This window comes from Rhincodon typus, chromosome 2 (assembly GCF_021869965.1).
Source record: "Rhincodon typus isolate 14 chromosome 2, sRhiTyp1.1, whole genome shotgun sequence".
Lineage (NCBI taxonomy): Eukaryota > Metazoa > Chordata > Chondrichthyes > Orectolobiformes > Rhincodontidae > Rhincodon > Rhincodon typus.
Genome location: NC_063333.1, coordinates 43340779 through 43355536, shown reverse-complemented (window position 1 = coordinate 43355536; position 14758 = coordinate 43340779). Strand labels below are relative to the sequence as shown.

General features: G+C 38.7%; 1 protein-coding gene across 1 annotated transcript in view; it reads right to left on the bottom strand.

The window, feature by feature from the left end:
* Window positions 1-14758, bottom strand: part of rsu1 (Ras suppressor protein 1) — a 134587-nt gene that overhangs the window by 71396 nt on the left and 48433 nt on the right. Inside the window, exons 6-7 of the mRNA XM_048615763.1 lie at window positions 5659-5741; window positions 5300-5414 (exon numbers count right to left, since the gene is read on the bottom strand). Coding sequence (XP_048471720.1) covers window positions 5300-5414; window positions 5659-5741 — 198 coding nt within the window. The remainder of the gene's footprint in view (window positions 1-5299; window positions 5415-5658; window positions 5742-14758) is intronic.

Sequence of the window (14758 nt, the reverse complement as noted above, 5' to 3'; positions counted from 1 at the left end):
ATTTTTGTTTCAGATCTCTAGTATCTACAATACTTTGATTTATTTATGATAGGGTATGCTTTACTTATTGCTCTCTTCACCTCTCCTGCCACCTTCAATGATCCATGCACATGAATATGCCCAGGTACCTCTGCTCCTGCACCCCTTTTAGAATTGTGTCCCCTGTTTCATAATGTATTTCAATGTTCTTCCTATCAAAATGTATTACCCCACACTTCTCTGCATTGAACCCCATCTACTAATCTACCAACCTGTCTATGTCATTTGGAATTCTATACTGTCATCCTCACAGTTTAAATTTTTTTCAAGATTAGTGCCATTTGCAAACTTTAAACCATCCACTGCATTCTAAGATCTCGATCATTAATATATATCTGGAAAAGCAGGGAGCCCTGGGGAATTCCACTACAAACCATCCTCCAGCTTGAAATATCTATTGACATTACCCCTATCACTCAGCTAATTTTGTATCCACATTGTTACTGCTCTTTTTATTCCATGATCTATGATGAATAATGTATTCCATTCATAACAATTAACAAAATAAATCACAGGTTAGTAAATTCTTCATATTTATGGTAAAATTCACATTTTCTGTAATTAGACCTAAGCTCCGTATATGACACTGACCCTACAAATAGCAGGTCAGCAGGTTTCTTGCAGCTGCTACATCATTAATTTTCACACAGAATGATTGTCATCCCCGAAGATTAGGGTGTTATTTGAAAACAAAGCAACCGAGGTAAATCTCGCAGGAAAATGTTTTTGTTTTAAAGAAACATCCTGCAATACCAAGACGAAATCTAACTGCTAGATTATCATCAGCATGGCTGTACGTGTTTAAGCCTTGTACCAGTCACTTAGAGGTTAAACTTCTGTAATCTACTTTGAAACATTAATCATTCTATTAAAGCCCTCCACCTGCACAATAATTCAAGATTGATGATATGTGAATATTCTGGGGAATCAGAATTTCTACCATTGAATTTCAGGCACAAATCTAATGAAGTTTAACAGCCAAACCATTTGGCCCCCACAGGTTCTAATAGTGAATGATATGTGCAATAACACAAAATTGCCTAAGGGATGGAGAGTAAAGTCTAGTGAATGCTTCTGTAAAATGGTTTTAAAAATTTCCAGTATAAGGTCAACTTATCATCAAGCTTATATTGCAAGTGTGGTGTCATCTAGTATTGACGCTAACCATTTTCACTACCCTTTCCATATGCAATATTGCCATATTTTCAATCAAAAAGCATCATGGCAATCTATAAAACTTTCATCAAATCAGCAGGCTAGGTTTTGAAGAAATAACTTTATACTCTCAGCGTTTAAGAATTCAAAGTTTAAGCACTGGATCATAAATCAAACTGTGAATCACATAACATTTCACAACTGGCTATGGAGTAATTCGTGATTGATTCATTTTGAACTAATAGACAAAGAGGTGTTTCCAATTCCTTTGTAAATGCACGTTAACATTTCTGAACTACTGCTACTACTTCGATATTACCGCAACCACTACTACTAAATTTTGTAATTTATGTTGACATTGTGATGTTAAATCAAATAGATTTATGCTACTGAATTTAACTATGGTTGAAAAATAAGGCATTTTGTCAAAGCTTTTCATCTTGCACTCATCAGGACATTCTCAAGAATACCAACATAAAGGAAACAACATTTTTATACGTATGTGAAGTGCATTCTGAAACATGGACACCTTGCCACAGAAAATATACTTGCTACATGATGATCGACAGTCAACTGCCAGATCTAACTAAATTTAACCAAAGTATTTTGGTTGGTCCAGGCATTATCCTGTGCAATGAACCAGAGAATATCTGGTGCATATTTTATTAAGTTGAAACAGGCAATGTGTTTTATTTCCTTTCATGGAATGTGAATATTACTGGCTAACCAGCATTTATTAGCAATCACAAATTATCCTGGAGAAAGTGGTGACAAGGGAATTCATGTAATCTTGCAAAATTTTAAAATTACACTTGAATTGGAGGCTGTTCAAAAGAGATTCACTGGCTGATAGCTTGAATGAAAGGGTAGACTTATCAAGAATGACTAAGAAGGTTAGAACCTTTATTTATCACAGTTTAGCAGAATGAAGGTGATCTTACTGTAACATACAAGATTCTGTGGGGGCTTAACATGGTAGCTAGAGAAGGTGTTGCCACTAGTGGGGGAATCTTTAACTATGTCCCCTAGTTTAAGAATAAGGGAACACTCACTTAAAATAGATGTGAAGGAATTTCTTCTCTTCGAGGGTAGTCAATGTCTGGAATTCTCTATCTCAGAGTGGTGAAGGCTAGAGTATCGAAAGAGGTAGATACAATTTTTAAATATCAGCTGGTGGTTAAGCTGAATTGACACTAAAGTGGAGCTGAGGAGCAGAGGTAGGCTATTCAGCCCACTGAGTCTGTTCTGCCATTAACTGAGATGATGGTTGATCTGATAATCACTTTGCTGATTATATATATACACACACACACACGACAGGAAAGATCATCAACCTGAAACTTTAACTCTGTTTTCTCACCTCAGATGCTGTCTGACCTGTTAAATATTTCCAGCATTAGTGGGGCTATTTTAAGGGATGCAGGTGAGTGGGCATCCACAAATCTTTGAAAGGTGGCAGATTGGGTTGGGAGGACAGATAAGGCAGTTTTTTTTTTCTTTATTCATTCACAGGATGAGGACATTGCATTGCAATGCTAGGCCAGCATTTATTGCCCTACCTAATTGCCCAGAGGGTAGCTAAGTGTCAACTACATTGCTGTGGGTCTGGAGTCCTATGTAGCCAGATGAGGTAAGGATGGCAGTTTCCTTCCCTAAAGGACATTAGTGAGCCAGATGGGGTTTTCCTGACAATTGATAATGGATTCATGGTCATCACTAGATTCTTAATTCCTGATATATATTGAATTCAAATTCCACCCTCTGCTGTAGCAGGATTCAAACCCAGGTCCCCAGAATGTTATCTGGGTCTCTGGTTTAACAGTCTCTGGCTAATACCACTAGGCCATCGCCTCCCGTTCAATGTATACCTGGCTTTGTTAATCAGGCATTTGATACAAAACAAAGTCATGACAAATTTCCATAAACCTCTGGTCAGGACCTGGTTGGAGAATAGTTACAATTCTGGGCTCCACACTTTACAAAGGATGTCACAGAATTTAAGAAATAGTTGGAGTAGGCCATTCAGTCTATGGAGCTGCTGTGCCATTCAATAAGACGACGCTTGACAGGATTGTGGCTTTAATCTCACTTTCCTGTCTACTCAGCAATGTTTAACTTCCTCAGAAACCAAAAGTCTAACTCAGCCTTCAAAAATAAAGGACCCAATCTCCACTACTCTTTGTGGAAGAGAATTCATAAGACTAATGTCCCTCTGAAAGAAAAATATGCTCTTCGTTGCCATCTTAAATGGAAGACTTAACAACACTTTCTAATCCTTTGCTAATGATTGAGAGTAAACTGATGTGTTGATATTTGGCTTTTCACACACAGGGCAATGATCAACATTGCTGGGTAGAAGTCAATGATGAGGTGCAGTGGAATGATCAAGGCAGGCTAATTCTGGAACTCCAGTCATCAATGTTATTGATGGAATATCATCAGAGCCTATAACCTCTACAGTGTCCAGTATCTTCAACTGTTTTTGATACCACAAGATTATGAAGAATCAACTGGCATCCAATATCCTAGAGCAGACAAAGGCAATTTGTCTGCACACTGCTCCTTGCTGAGGCTGGTAGCAGATACTTCAGCCTGGTCTTCTGCACTGATGTAATCAGCTGCCTCATCATTGAGGAGAGGAATATTTATATAACCCTACTTTGGCTTGTGGCTTAATGTTGACTCTGTTTGCTATCATTTTGAATTTCTAAATGCCTTGCTAATTCCGATTTAAAAATGAATTCAGCAATTTGACAACAACAACTATTAGATTAGCTGGCCTCTTGTTTTTCTGTGTTGCTTATTTCTTGACAGGGAAATAACATTTGCAGTTCTCCTATCCACTAGGCCTTTCCATAATCTGGGGGACTTTTACTTCTGGGGAAGCTTGCAATCAATGCACCCACTATCTCTAAGAAATCAAGGGTGCTGGTTGTAAAGCCCTGGAAACTTGTCAGCTCTTAGTCTCATCCCCTTCTGTGCTTAAGAAAAAATACAAAACACAGGGTGAAAAAGTTTGCCAATTCTTTGTTCACCATCATTAATTCATATTTTAGTCATCGAATTGATCCACACATTTTATTTTACAATATTTACTGCAGAAGCTCTTGTTGTTTGTATATTTTGTAAAAAGTTCGTGATAGTTTATTCTCTAATTCTGATTTCTTCCCATTTATATTTTTAAGTCATCTTTTGCTGGTTACTAAAACATTCCTAGTCTTCTGGACTACAACTATCCCTTGCAGCAGTGTAAACGTTTCCTTTCAATGAGATAGTGAAGGAATGAAAGCTATTTAAAACCTAATATTGACCAAAACTCCCTCCTCAATAAAATCAGAATTGGGTGAGTTGTGGTCAGGTTTGATGTGCTTCATATTTTTAACTACCCACCAGATTCGTCCCTTCACTTCCTTGGTGCACCATTCAGCAAGTCTGAATCTCAACTGTTGAGGTTCCCATGAAAAAAAATTCCAGTATTTGCAAAGAGGAGCCAGTGAAATTTCCATTCTCTACAACTGTCCCACACACCAGGACCAGTGCCATCATAGAGTCCTTCCATTCTACATTTCACAGCACTGCTGTGCATGAAAATTATTTGAGATGACATGAGAGAATTGACGTAGAGGTTTCCATTCCCTGAGCTCAATACTGAGCCAAGTAAGAAATTAAAAATAACATTACTTTTTTTTTTACAGCTTTGCCTTTCCTGTAAAATTCAGTTACAATTTACAGAATAAGAAAAGTGCAAAATTATGTACACATTTTAAGTTGTTTGAAACGAGAGAAATCAATTGATTTTCATTTTCTTATGGGTATGAAATTTAATTGCCTCAGTTTATATTCTTGGCATAGTTTCAAATGAATGCATTCCAATCCAGATTCTCAGAAAAAGGTAACTTCAACCAAAAATATCACTAATTAAATATTACTTTGCATTATTCTGCATTAGACTTTTCTGTTCTTTAGACATTTAGCGCATCACACAACATGTGTTTTAAAATGCTTGGTATCTGGTGTGTTAGTAAGACCTTTCTTCCTAACAGCAGCATGAAATACATATCAACATGTTATCAAAATGGACAGACTACTGGACCCATATTCTTACCCATTTCAGGGGGAAGCACAGTGAGTCGATTTCCTTGAATATGGAGCTCCTTCAACTGAGACAAGTCCCCAATCTCCTTTGGGAGCGATATGAGGTCATTGTCCCTTAGGCTGATCTGAAAATGGAGAGCTATTAGACCAATGCAGATTTCAAATGAAACAGTTTACAAACAATTCTTAACTTGCTTCCTCTCACTATCTCAATTTATTACAAGCGTCTACAGATGAGCAGAAGCTAGTGCACGTGATGTGGTTTATTCCAGCAAAATAAACCCCAGAGATATCCGAATTGATTCCATTCAGAACTTAGCGAGCTTCAAAAGTGAATTGATTTCTCAAGAATTTAGATAAATTACTTACGATCTGCAGCTTTGTGAGCTTCGCAATTTCTGGCGGCAGGATTTCAAAATCGTTGTCACTTAGATAGAGTGCACGCAAGGTGGCTGTAAATTAAACAGTAATATATGAACAGAGTGGCATGTAACCAGACCATGGAGGCCTGATCAATAAAAGTAGTCAAGTTTGATTAATAGCCTTGGCTTTGCAAAAGCCTCTGACATGCCCAGGGCACCTAATAATAACAAGCAGGTCAAACTGGTTTATTGTGTTGATGCTTGAATGTGGAAAGTGACCACATCCTGAAGTATTGACACAATTAACAACTTCAGTAACAAAATATGCTTGATGCTCCTAAAAGACATGAAAACAGTTATCAGCTGGTTCACTCCAAACTTTTATGGCCTTTGCTACTGCAATGTAGTAGAAAACAACTGCATCAACAATCTGAGCTACAAATCTTCTCAAAATCCTTGAGTAGAAAACATTTAACACCCAATTTTCTACAATTTTTTTTAATGCACACAGCATGATTTTCATGGAAAATCATTTAAGACCTTCATACATTGACCAAACATCATTTACCATTTTCCTCATTACAAAGCCAAGTATATTCCATTTTATCTGCAGATCTTTTTTTAAAAAAAAAAGAGATGTTTGACTTCTGGCACTCATTTTAAATACAAGGTGGAACAAATGATATTTTAAAAATAAAAAACAAAAGTAACATTGGATTTGGCCTTACATATATAAATGTTTGAAGTCACCACAGGAGCTCTACAGAAATAAATGTCAACATTAACTCAATTCATTTTTGCTGAAGGGAACCAGCTACTTAGGGTTGGCAGCACGTTTCTTAATTACTACACTATCGTGCATGGCAAATAGGACAGTTTAAAAGTGGGATGACAAGTGTGCACATGCACCAATTGGAATGTTTTATTCAATATTTAAGTAAAGGAGGATACTGTCACTTTAGAAATATGTAGGATATTCTGTAAACTGGATTTAAGTTTAACCGTTGCAACCTTTTTTTTGAAAAGCTACCATAAATGATAAAAAGACAGGACAAAATGCTGAACACCACTGTACTCAATCATACTCAGTCTACGTCAACAGGCATAAAGATAAGCAGGCTGGATGTATAGATCAGTGACTTTTCTAATGGCAGCTGAGTAGCAAGAAAGATTATAAAAGCATCCTGTCAGACTGTTCAGCTTTTGCAGTAATGTTAACAGATAGAGGAAGATGACAACCCACTATACAGTTGGCCAAGCTGAATGAACAACAGTAACTTCAAGGTTTCAGTCAAAAATACCAATAACAGGAATTACACCCAGCCAGAAATTAGAAACACAAAGGATGTTAAATGTGAGCTATGCAGAAATTATTGCTATCTCTTTGCAGAAATATAATCTACCCTTTCCAGTGATGCTCATGTGCCATTAGCCAACAAAAAATGTGGTGGCTAACTCCAGTCAACTTTGAAAGTAAGGGACAACAAAGAAGACAATAATTTTTAAAAATTCTTGCCTTTCCTAAAAACTAAAAGGACGAATAACGTGTGATTTGTATTAAAAGTGATTATTCCCACTGCAGTGCCATAGTGAGTAGACAAATGAAGACAGTGTAGGTGAATACACAGCTGAAGTAAATGTGCAGGAAGGAGAGCTTCAGATTCCTGCGCAGCGGGACCATTTTGGGACAGGAGGGATCTATACATGCCAGATAGTTTGGCCCCATCCCAGATGTAACATCCTTATGGATTGGTTGACTGGTGGTGTGAAAAAGGATTTCAAATGATTTGGCAAGGAGGGGGAAAACAGCATTAAAGCTGCAGATACAAGAAACAAGGCACACAGAAAACTACAAGGAATAAACCAAAGAATAGCAGAGAAACAAAAAACGGGATCTTTCTCGAGGAAAAGAATAACTAACTTGAGACTGGAAAATATGTTTTAACACAAACAGTGTTCCAAATAATGTTGGTGAGCTGCAGCCACAACTTGTCACACGACTTATCAGGTAACAACCATAACAGAGGCTCAACTTAAATCGATTTAGATTTATTGTCACATGTATATAAAGATACAGTGAAGAGTGTGCACAGAAAATAAGCACAGGAAATGGGATCTAGACCTTTTTAGCTGCAAAATATTCATGAAGGAGAGGATGAGAAAGTTGTTGGGAGGGAGGGGTCACTGGTAGTATTGATCAAGAATAATATTAAAGGTCTACTGATGAAGAATACACTATAACATTCAAAGACTGAATCCATTTGGTTAGGGTTAATGAAAAAAAGCTGTTACACTGCTGGGTGTGTACTATTGACTCCCAAATGATCAGGAGACTGAAATCTCTCTACAGACTTGTTCCTCAGAAAATGTAAAAATCACAGAGCACTAATAATGGAACTTTTTAAAATATGCACAGGAAATCTTTGTTGATGTCTGTGTTTCTAGCATCATAACGAAAAGAAGTCAGTGCTGAATCTAGATGGAAGGAATGATATAGGACTACTGGATTGCGTTTGAGAATGAGAAGGCATCAGCGCAGGTGGACTGTGAAGAAGGATTGACCAGGAAAATCAGTAAAAATATTATACGGCAAACATGTTCCAGGGTAGACTTTGCATGCCCTCACCAGGCATATTTATGGGAGGGTGCCAAGTATAGCCCACGATCTTAACGTTGAACAATGTGGAATTATCACACACAGGAGAGCCTTCAGATAGTTTAAAATGCTCACTTTTACTCAGCAAAACAAAGCAAACAAAATATAAACAATTCGAAGCCCCATTACCCCTTTAGAACAGAAACATCATCTTTTCAGTACCAACAAATTTATAGTCAATAATTGGTCACTGCACCCAGCTCTGATCTACTGGAAGTGGGTGTCAGTTAAGTCCTGTTCAGCTTGTTGTCGTGCTGGATCTGCAATGCTCAGTCACACAGAAGGTGATGTTTCTCTTGCGTAATGTCCTCCGTTTCCTACTCAAAAGACGGCAGCTGCTCTCCCAGCTTTTCTGAGTCCTTTCTATCCCCCTGTGCTAAGATTATGAGGGTAAACTCTGTCGAGAATGTACTGAATGTTCACCGCCTAGACCAATCCAAACATAAGAACCTCATCTTCAGCCTGCAGAACTGCAGAGTGGGGAATGGACTATGGACCCCATGTCCCTGTCCACCCCAGACATACACTGACCATATCCAAGCTCCCGGACTGAGATCAGGAGCTAAAACCACGCCCCCCCAAGAAAACTCCATTAAGACATTGCATGTACAGGAAGTGAACGGTCATGCTGGTACAGTGTGATTGACTGACATAGCACAATGCTATATAGCAACATGTCCACCCACTTGACTGATTACTGTGACAAGTATGATAAGTTGCCTAGCTTTGGGTCTGTGCTAAGCAGCAAGGCAAGACAGAAATACTGTGGGCCTTTAAACTCTGGCCAATGGCTCAAAGGACAACAGAGCAAGGCTAGGCAAAAAAGCTGCGAGCACTGAACTGGGTACAAACCACTAAGGGAAGCAAGTGAGCAGCCCTGAGAAGCAGCCTTTCCCAGGGGGCAAAATGTCTTTGCAGCAGCACTCCAATGAGCAGTGTGCACTGGCACCTAGGTGCAGCATCGAAGTGCAGACTCTTTCATGTCAGGATTTGTCGCCACCTGGTTTCTACCCGGTGGCTGGGAGAATGGAGGCTGCGTATTCATGAGAATAAGTGAAATTAAATGTTAATGCAAACTGATGCATGCAAATCGGCCTCTCAACATTCACTTCACCTGACAAAACAGCTGTGCTCCGAAAGCTTGTGTTTTCAAATAAACCTGTTGGACTATAACCTGGTGTCTTATGACTTCTGACCTTGTCCACCCCAGTCCAACACCAGCATCTCCACATCACTGCATTAAAGTTAGCATTCAAGGTGGAAGGGAATAAGAAGTGGGAGAAAAAAGACAGGCTATGCTAAACAGGATGGCATCACTCAAAGTTGACATGTCATCTGGACCAGATAGAATGCTAGGTTGTTGAGCAAATCAAACATAGACAGCAGGAGCTCTGTCCACAGTCATTGAACCCTCTTGAACACGGGAGTGATTCCTGAAGAATCAAGGATTGTAAATTTTATATCCCTGTTCAATGGGATAAGCTTGGTATCTACAGTCCAGTCAGGCTGACATCAGCCGTGAACAAACTGGTGACCATGCTGAAGGAAAAAAATGAAAGTTCATCTGTAAAAGCCTGGGTTAGTAAGAGACAGCCAGTTCAGATTTGTTAAAAGACAAATTGTGTCTGATGGGGGTAGTGAACACATATATGGATTTACAAAAAGTATTTTATGAAATACTGCATAATAGCCTTATTTGAAACACAGAAGCACAGGGTATTAAGGGATTGTTGGTAACTTGGGAATGCAATGTTCAAAGGCTGAGCGACAGCGTATTTACGAGTTGATATTTTTCTAACTGGAGGGAAGTCAGCAGCAGAGCCCATCAAGGTTTGGTGTGAGGATCACTTCTTTCATTGGTATATCAAATGATATGGACATGGATGCCGGGTGTAAACTTTTGAAAGTTTGAGGATCATACAAAATTTAACACAGCAAATAGTGAATGAGATGCTAGTAGACTTCACGAAGACAAAAAAAGTCTGATGGATAGGCAAATGCTAGCAGATGCAATTTTATGTGGATAACTGGAAAACTAATCCCCTTTCAGAGAAACAAACTGGAGAGGCAGGATAATTTAAATCATACCATTCGGACAGAGAAACCAAAAGACCGGAAGGTACATTTTTACACGTGTTTAAGTGTCAAGCTTATGAAGCTTTGAAACATAGGCTATATTTACCTTTGTAAATAGGGGCAGTGACTGCTGATGCAGTGAAAACAAGGAAGGCATAACAAACCATTACAAATGTCTGGAAGGATATTGTGCAGGAATCTGTGCATCAAACATCACAATGTCAAAGTCATGGAAATGGTTGAAAGGAAATTTATCAAGCTGCTATCAAAAATGAAGGCATTTAAAAGAGACTGAAGGAAGTGATATTGTTCTCCTTACAGCAGAGGGGATTGAGGGGACATCTAAAGGAAATACAATACAGAAAACTGAATGGCTTGGTACAAATGCCATGGTAACCTGAGATCATATATTGAAGATAATTAACAAATAACTAGAGGAGAAATAAGGAGAAATGTTTTCATACATTGCATCATTAAAATTTGTAATGCACTATCTGAAGAAAGTAGAAGAATCAGATCTGCTTGAGCTTTCACGAGGCAATTGAACACTTAATGATAGTGTATTAACTTGCCGGAGTATAGGGAAAAGGCTGGGTTTGGGACTAAATTGGATTCGATCACAATGAGCATATGTACCTTGGGCTAAATGATCACCTTCTGGACATTGAAATTTTAGGAGCAAATAGTGTGTGACATCAAGGATGTTATCTGCACAATCAAGGTTCCAAAGTATTTCTACGTAAATAGATAAGTGCATTCTCAGCAAGTATGTAGGCAGGTAGATAAAATTGATTATACTGACAACATTAAGGACTCAAGAAAATAAAAAATGCCAAAGGTAAAATATGACACTCAAGAAAGTGACATTTAGTTAATATCAGAATGTAAATTCAATTCATTTATCAACAATTTAAACTTGTATTCTTCCACACTGGGTAAAAAGGTTATAAATAGCATAAATGACACATATGGACTAGATAAGAAATTATATGCTTCAGCCTTGCATGGCAGAGTTTGAATAACAAATTGAAAGTTACTTTCCCACCACCTCCCCACCACAAGCTATGGGTATCATTGGCTAGCCTAGCACTTCCTGACCTTGGGAAGGGTGTGGTGAGCTACCTTCTTGAAGTCTATATGGGGATCAGTAGGTACACTCATAGTGCAGTTATGGAGCACGTTTCATGATTTTGACCTCACCAAAGAGAAGGAATGGTGATAAATTTCCAACACAAGATGGTATGTTGCTAGAAGGAAGTATGTCGGTGGTAGTGCTTCAGTGCATTTACTGCCCTTGTCTTTCTAGGTGGTAGAGGTCATGGGTTTGCTGTCAAGGAAGTCTTGATGAATCGCTGTAGTGCATCTTTTAGACGGAACACATTGCTATTTCTGTGCGCCAGAGGAAGGAGTGAGTGTTTAGGATATTGGAAGAGCAATTGACACTTCATAGCACCATTGACAACACCTTCTATCACTTTGCTGATGATCAAAAGTTGATTGATACGGCAGTAATTGGCTGGGTTGGATTTGTCCTGCTTTGTGTGAACAGGATACAGCTGGACAATTTTCTACATTGTTCGGTAAATGCCGGTGTTGCAGTTATAGTATAACGGTTTGGCCAGTGGTGTGGCAAGTTCTAGAGCACAAGTCTTTAGTAACTTGCCTGAATATTGCCAAGGCTCATGGCTTCTGAAGAAACTAGTGCCATCAACCATTTCTTGATATCATGTGGAACTGAAGTGGCTGAAAACTGGCACCTGTAATATGGGAGACCTTGGAAGAAAGCTAGGATGTATCATCCCATAGGTGTTTCTGGCTGAAGATTGTTGAAAATATTTCAGCTTTGTCTTTTACACTGATGCGTTGGGCTCACATATCATTGCCAATAGGGACATTTTTGGAGTTTCCTGCCCCAACTTGTAATTTAATGAATTAAATAACAAGTGGGGGGCAGGAAACTCCATAAATATCCCCATTGGCAATGATGTGTGACTGGCTGCAAAAGGACTGTAGAGCATAAATCTGATCCGATCCATTGGTTGTGGGGTCACTTGGCCCTATCTAGCGCATGCTGCTTCTGTCGTTTGGCCTTCACGTTGTCCTGGTTGACCCCTCATTTTAGGAATGCCTAGTGTTGATCCTAATATTCCCTCCTGGAATTTTCATTGAGCCACACAATGTCAGGCTGTTGTTTGGCAAGGCAGTGGGACAGCTCCCACTATGTTAGCACAAGACCACCACCCCAGCTGTTAGTAAGGAGAGCAGGTCAACAGGACTGGCAACAATGAAACATGAAATTAAAGGAACAGTGGCTGCATGGACATGAGATTGTCTATGTTGCAGAAAGCACAGCGTCACAATAAACATTTTTTTCCCAAACTGGACAGACATGTAACCCAGAGATCAGTACTGGCACCACTGTATCACTGAGCCGGACTTGGGGTAAAAGCATCAATGGTTGTAAAATTTTGTCTAAGTTACACAGGAATGTAGTTATACATTTATGTGTTGAATCGCCTCAGGATCTTATGATTCAATAAAATCACCCCTTGTTCTTTGAAATTTCAATGGGTAAATATCAGACCCTACTGGATTATAACACTTCCATCTCAGGAATCCATTGAGTGAACCTTCTGTAAATTGCTTCTAAGCAATTATATTCATCCCTACACAAGGGGAACAAAACGGAATGTAGGACCCCAAATGCAGTCTCATATGGCTCTCTACAGCCATAGCAATGCTTTCCTACATTTAAACTTGATTCCCTATAAAAGAATGCTTCCTAATTTCTCTTGCTCATGGTTTAAGTTATACAGCTGTGTAGGAAACAGCAAGGAGGACAGCAACAGACTTCAGGTGAATAGAGACTTTGAAGATGGCAGGACAGCATTAAGGCGCCTGTTTAAAACGAGTATGGAATCCTCTAGTTTATAAATAGAGACCAAATACAATACCTTTATAAAAAACATACCTCAGCTGGTGTATTCTACCTACTTCTGGGTGCCACACTATCAGGAACATCTCTAGTATGTAAATATACAGAGGACATACATTACAATGATACTGGGATTGAAAACGTCTGTTACGTGGAAAGACGAGTGAATTTGTAGCTAATTCTCTTTACAACACAATGTTAAAATGAGATCTTATGGAGAAGTGAAATTCTTCAAGGTTTCACCGATAGGGAAAATAAGGAAAAACTGTTTGCAGTAGGGAAAGGTCGATAAAAGGGGACATAGATTTAAAGATAAATGACAAAAGAATCAGACATGACATATGGAAAATAAATTACAAAGTTAGTTAGGATCTGGAGTGCCTTGTTTGAAAAAGGATGGAGGAAGTAGTTCAGATAACTTTCAAAAAGTGATTTGGATCAATAGTTATAAAGTGAAAATGTGCAAGAGTATGGACAAAAAGCAGTGAAGTAGGCCTAATGGGATAGCTCACTCTCAAAGAGCTAAGTGGCCTTCTTAGGTCTGGGCACTAAGAAACTGGATTTTATGCTTTACTAATAGCCAACTGAATAAAATCTCTAGGCTGGTGATGACAGATTGCCATGACAATGAAAAGTGCTATACAGGTAGACTATAATTGATAATCAACCACTCAACAATATACTGAAACTATAAAGGGATATTTTTTCTTGAAAAACTAATCTCTTTTTCTTTATTCTTTCGTGGGATGTGTGCACTACTTAAGGCCAGAAATAATTTGTCCTTCTATAATTGCCTCTTGAAGTTAGTAGCTTGCTAGTTTATTTCAAAGGGCTTTAACAGTCAAACATCTTTCTATATGGACCCAGAGACTCGCGTTGGGCTGACTAAATAATTTCCTTCCTGAAGGACATCAGCGAACCAGATGGATCTTTTTTACGACAATGGCTGATGGCTGTTATGGCCACCATTACTGAGCCGAGCTTTCATTTCCTGATCTTTCAATGGAATTTGAATTTAAATTCCTCAACCTAGCATATAAAGCTAATAGTGGCCACAGCAATCCATCATCGATTGTTGTAAAAACCCATCCCTTGTTCTTTAAGGTACTTTAGAGAGGGAAACCTGCTGCCTTTACCTGGTGTGGTCTCCAGTAATGTGGGTGACTCTTACCTACTTTCTGAAATTGCCTCGCAAGCCACTCAGTTCAAAGACAATTATGGACGTGCAACCAGTGATGCCTGATCCAATGAAAGAATTTAGAAAACAAATGCTTCTGCAATTTGGGGAAAGACTGACTCCACGCTGAATTTGAAACAAAAATATGCTGCTATAGAAGAAAAAAGGACAATTGGATACAAAGCTTCATAAGTCTAATCATTTAAGTTATCTGACATTAATTGAGAATAAAACTCTATTCTCAACGCAATAATTTTCTCCAA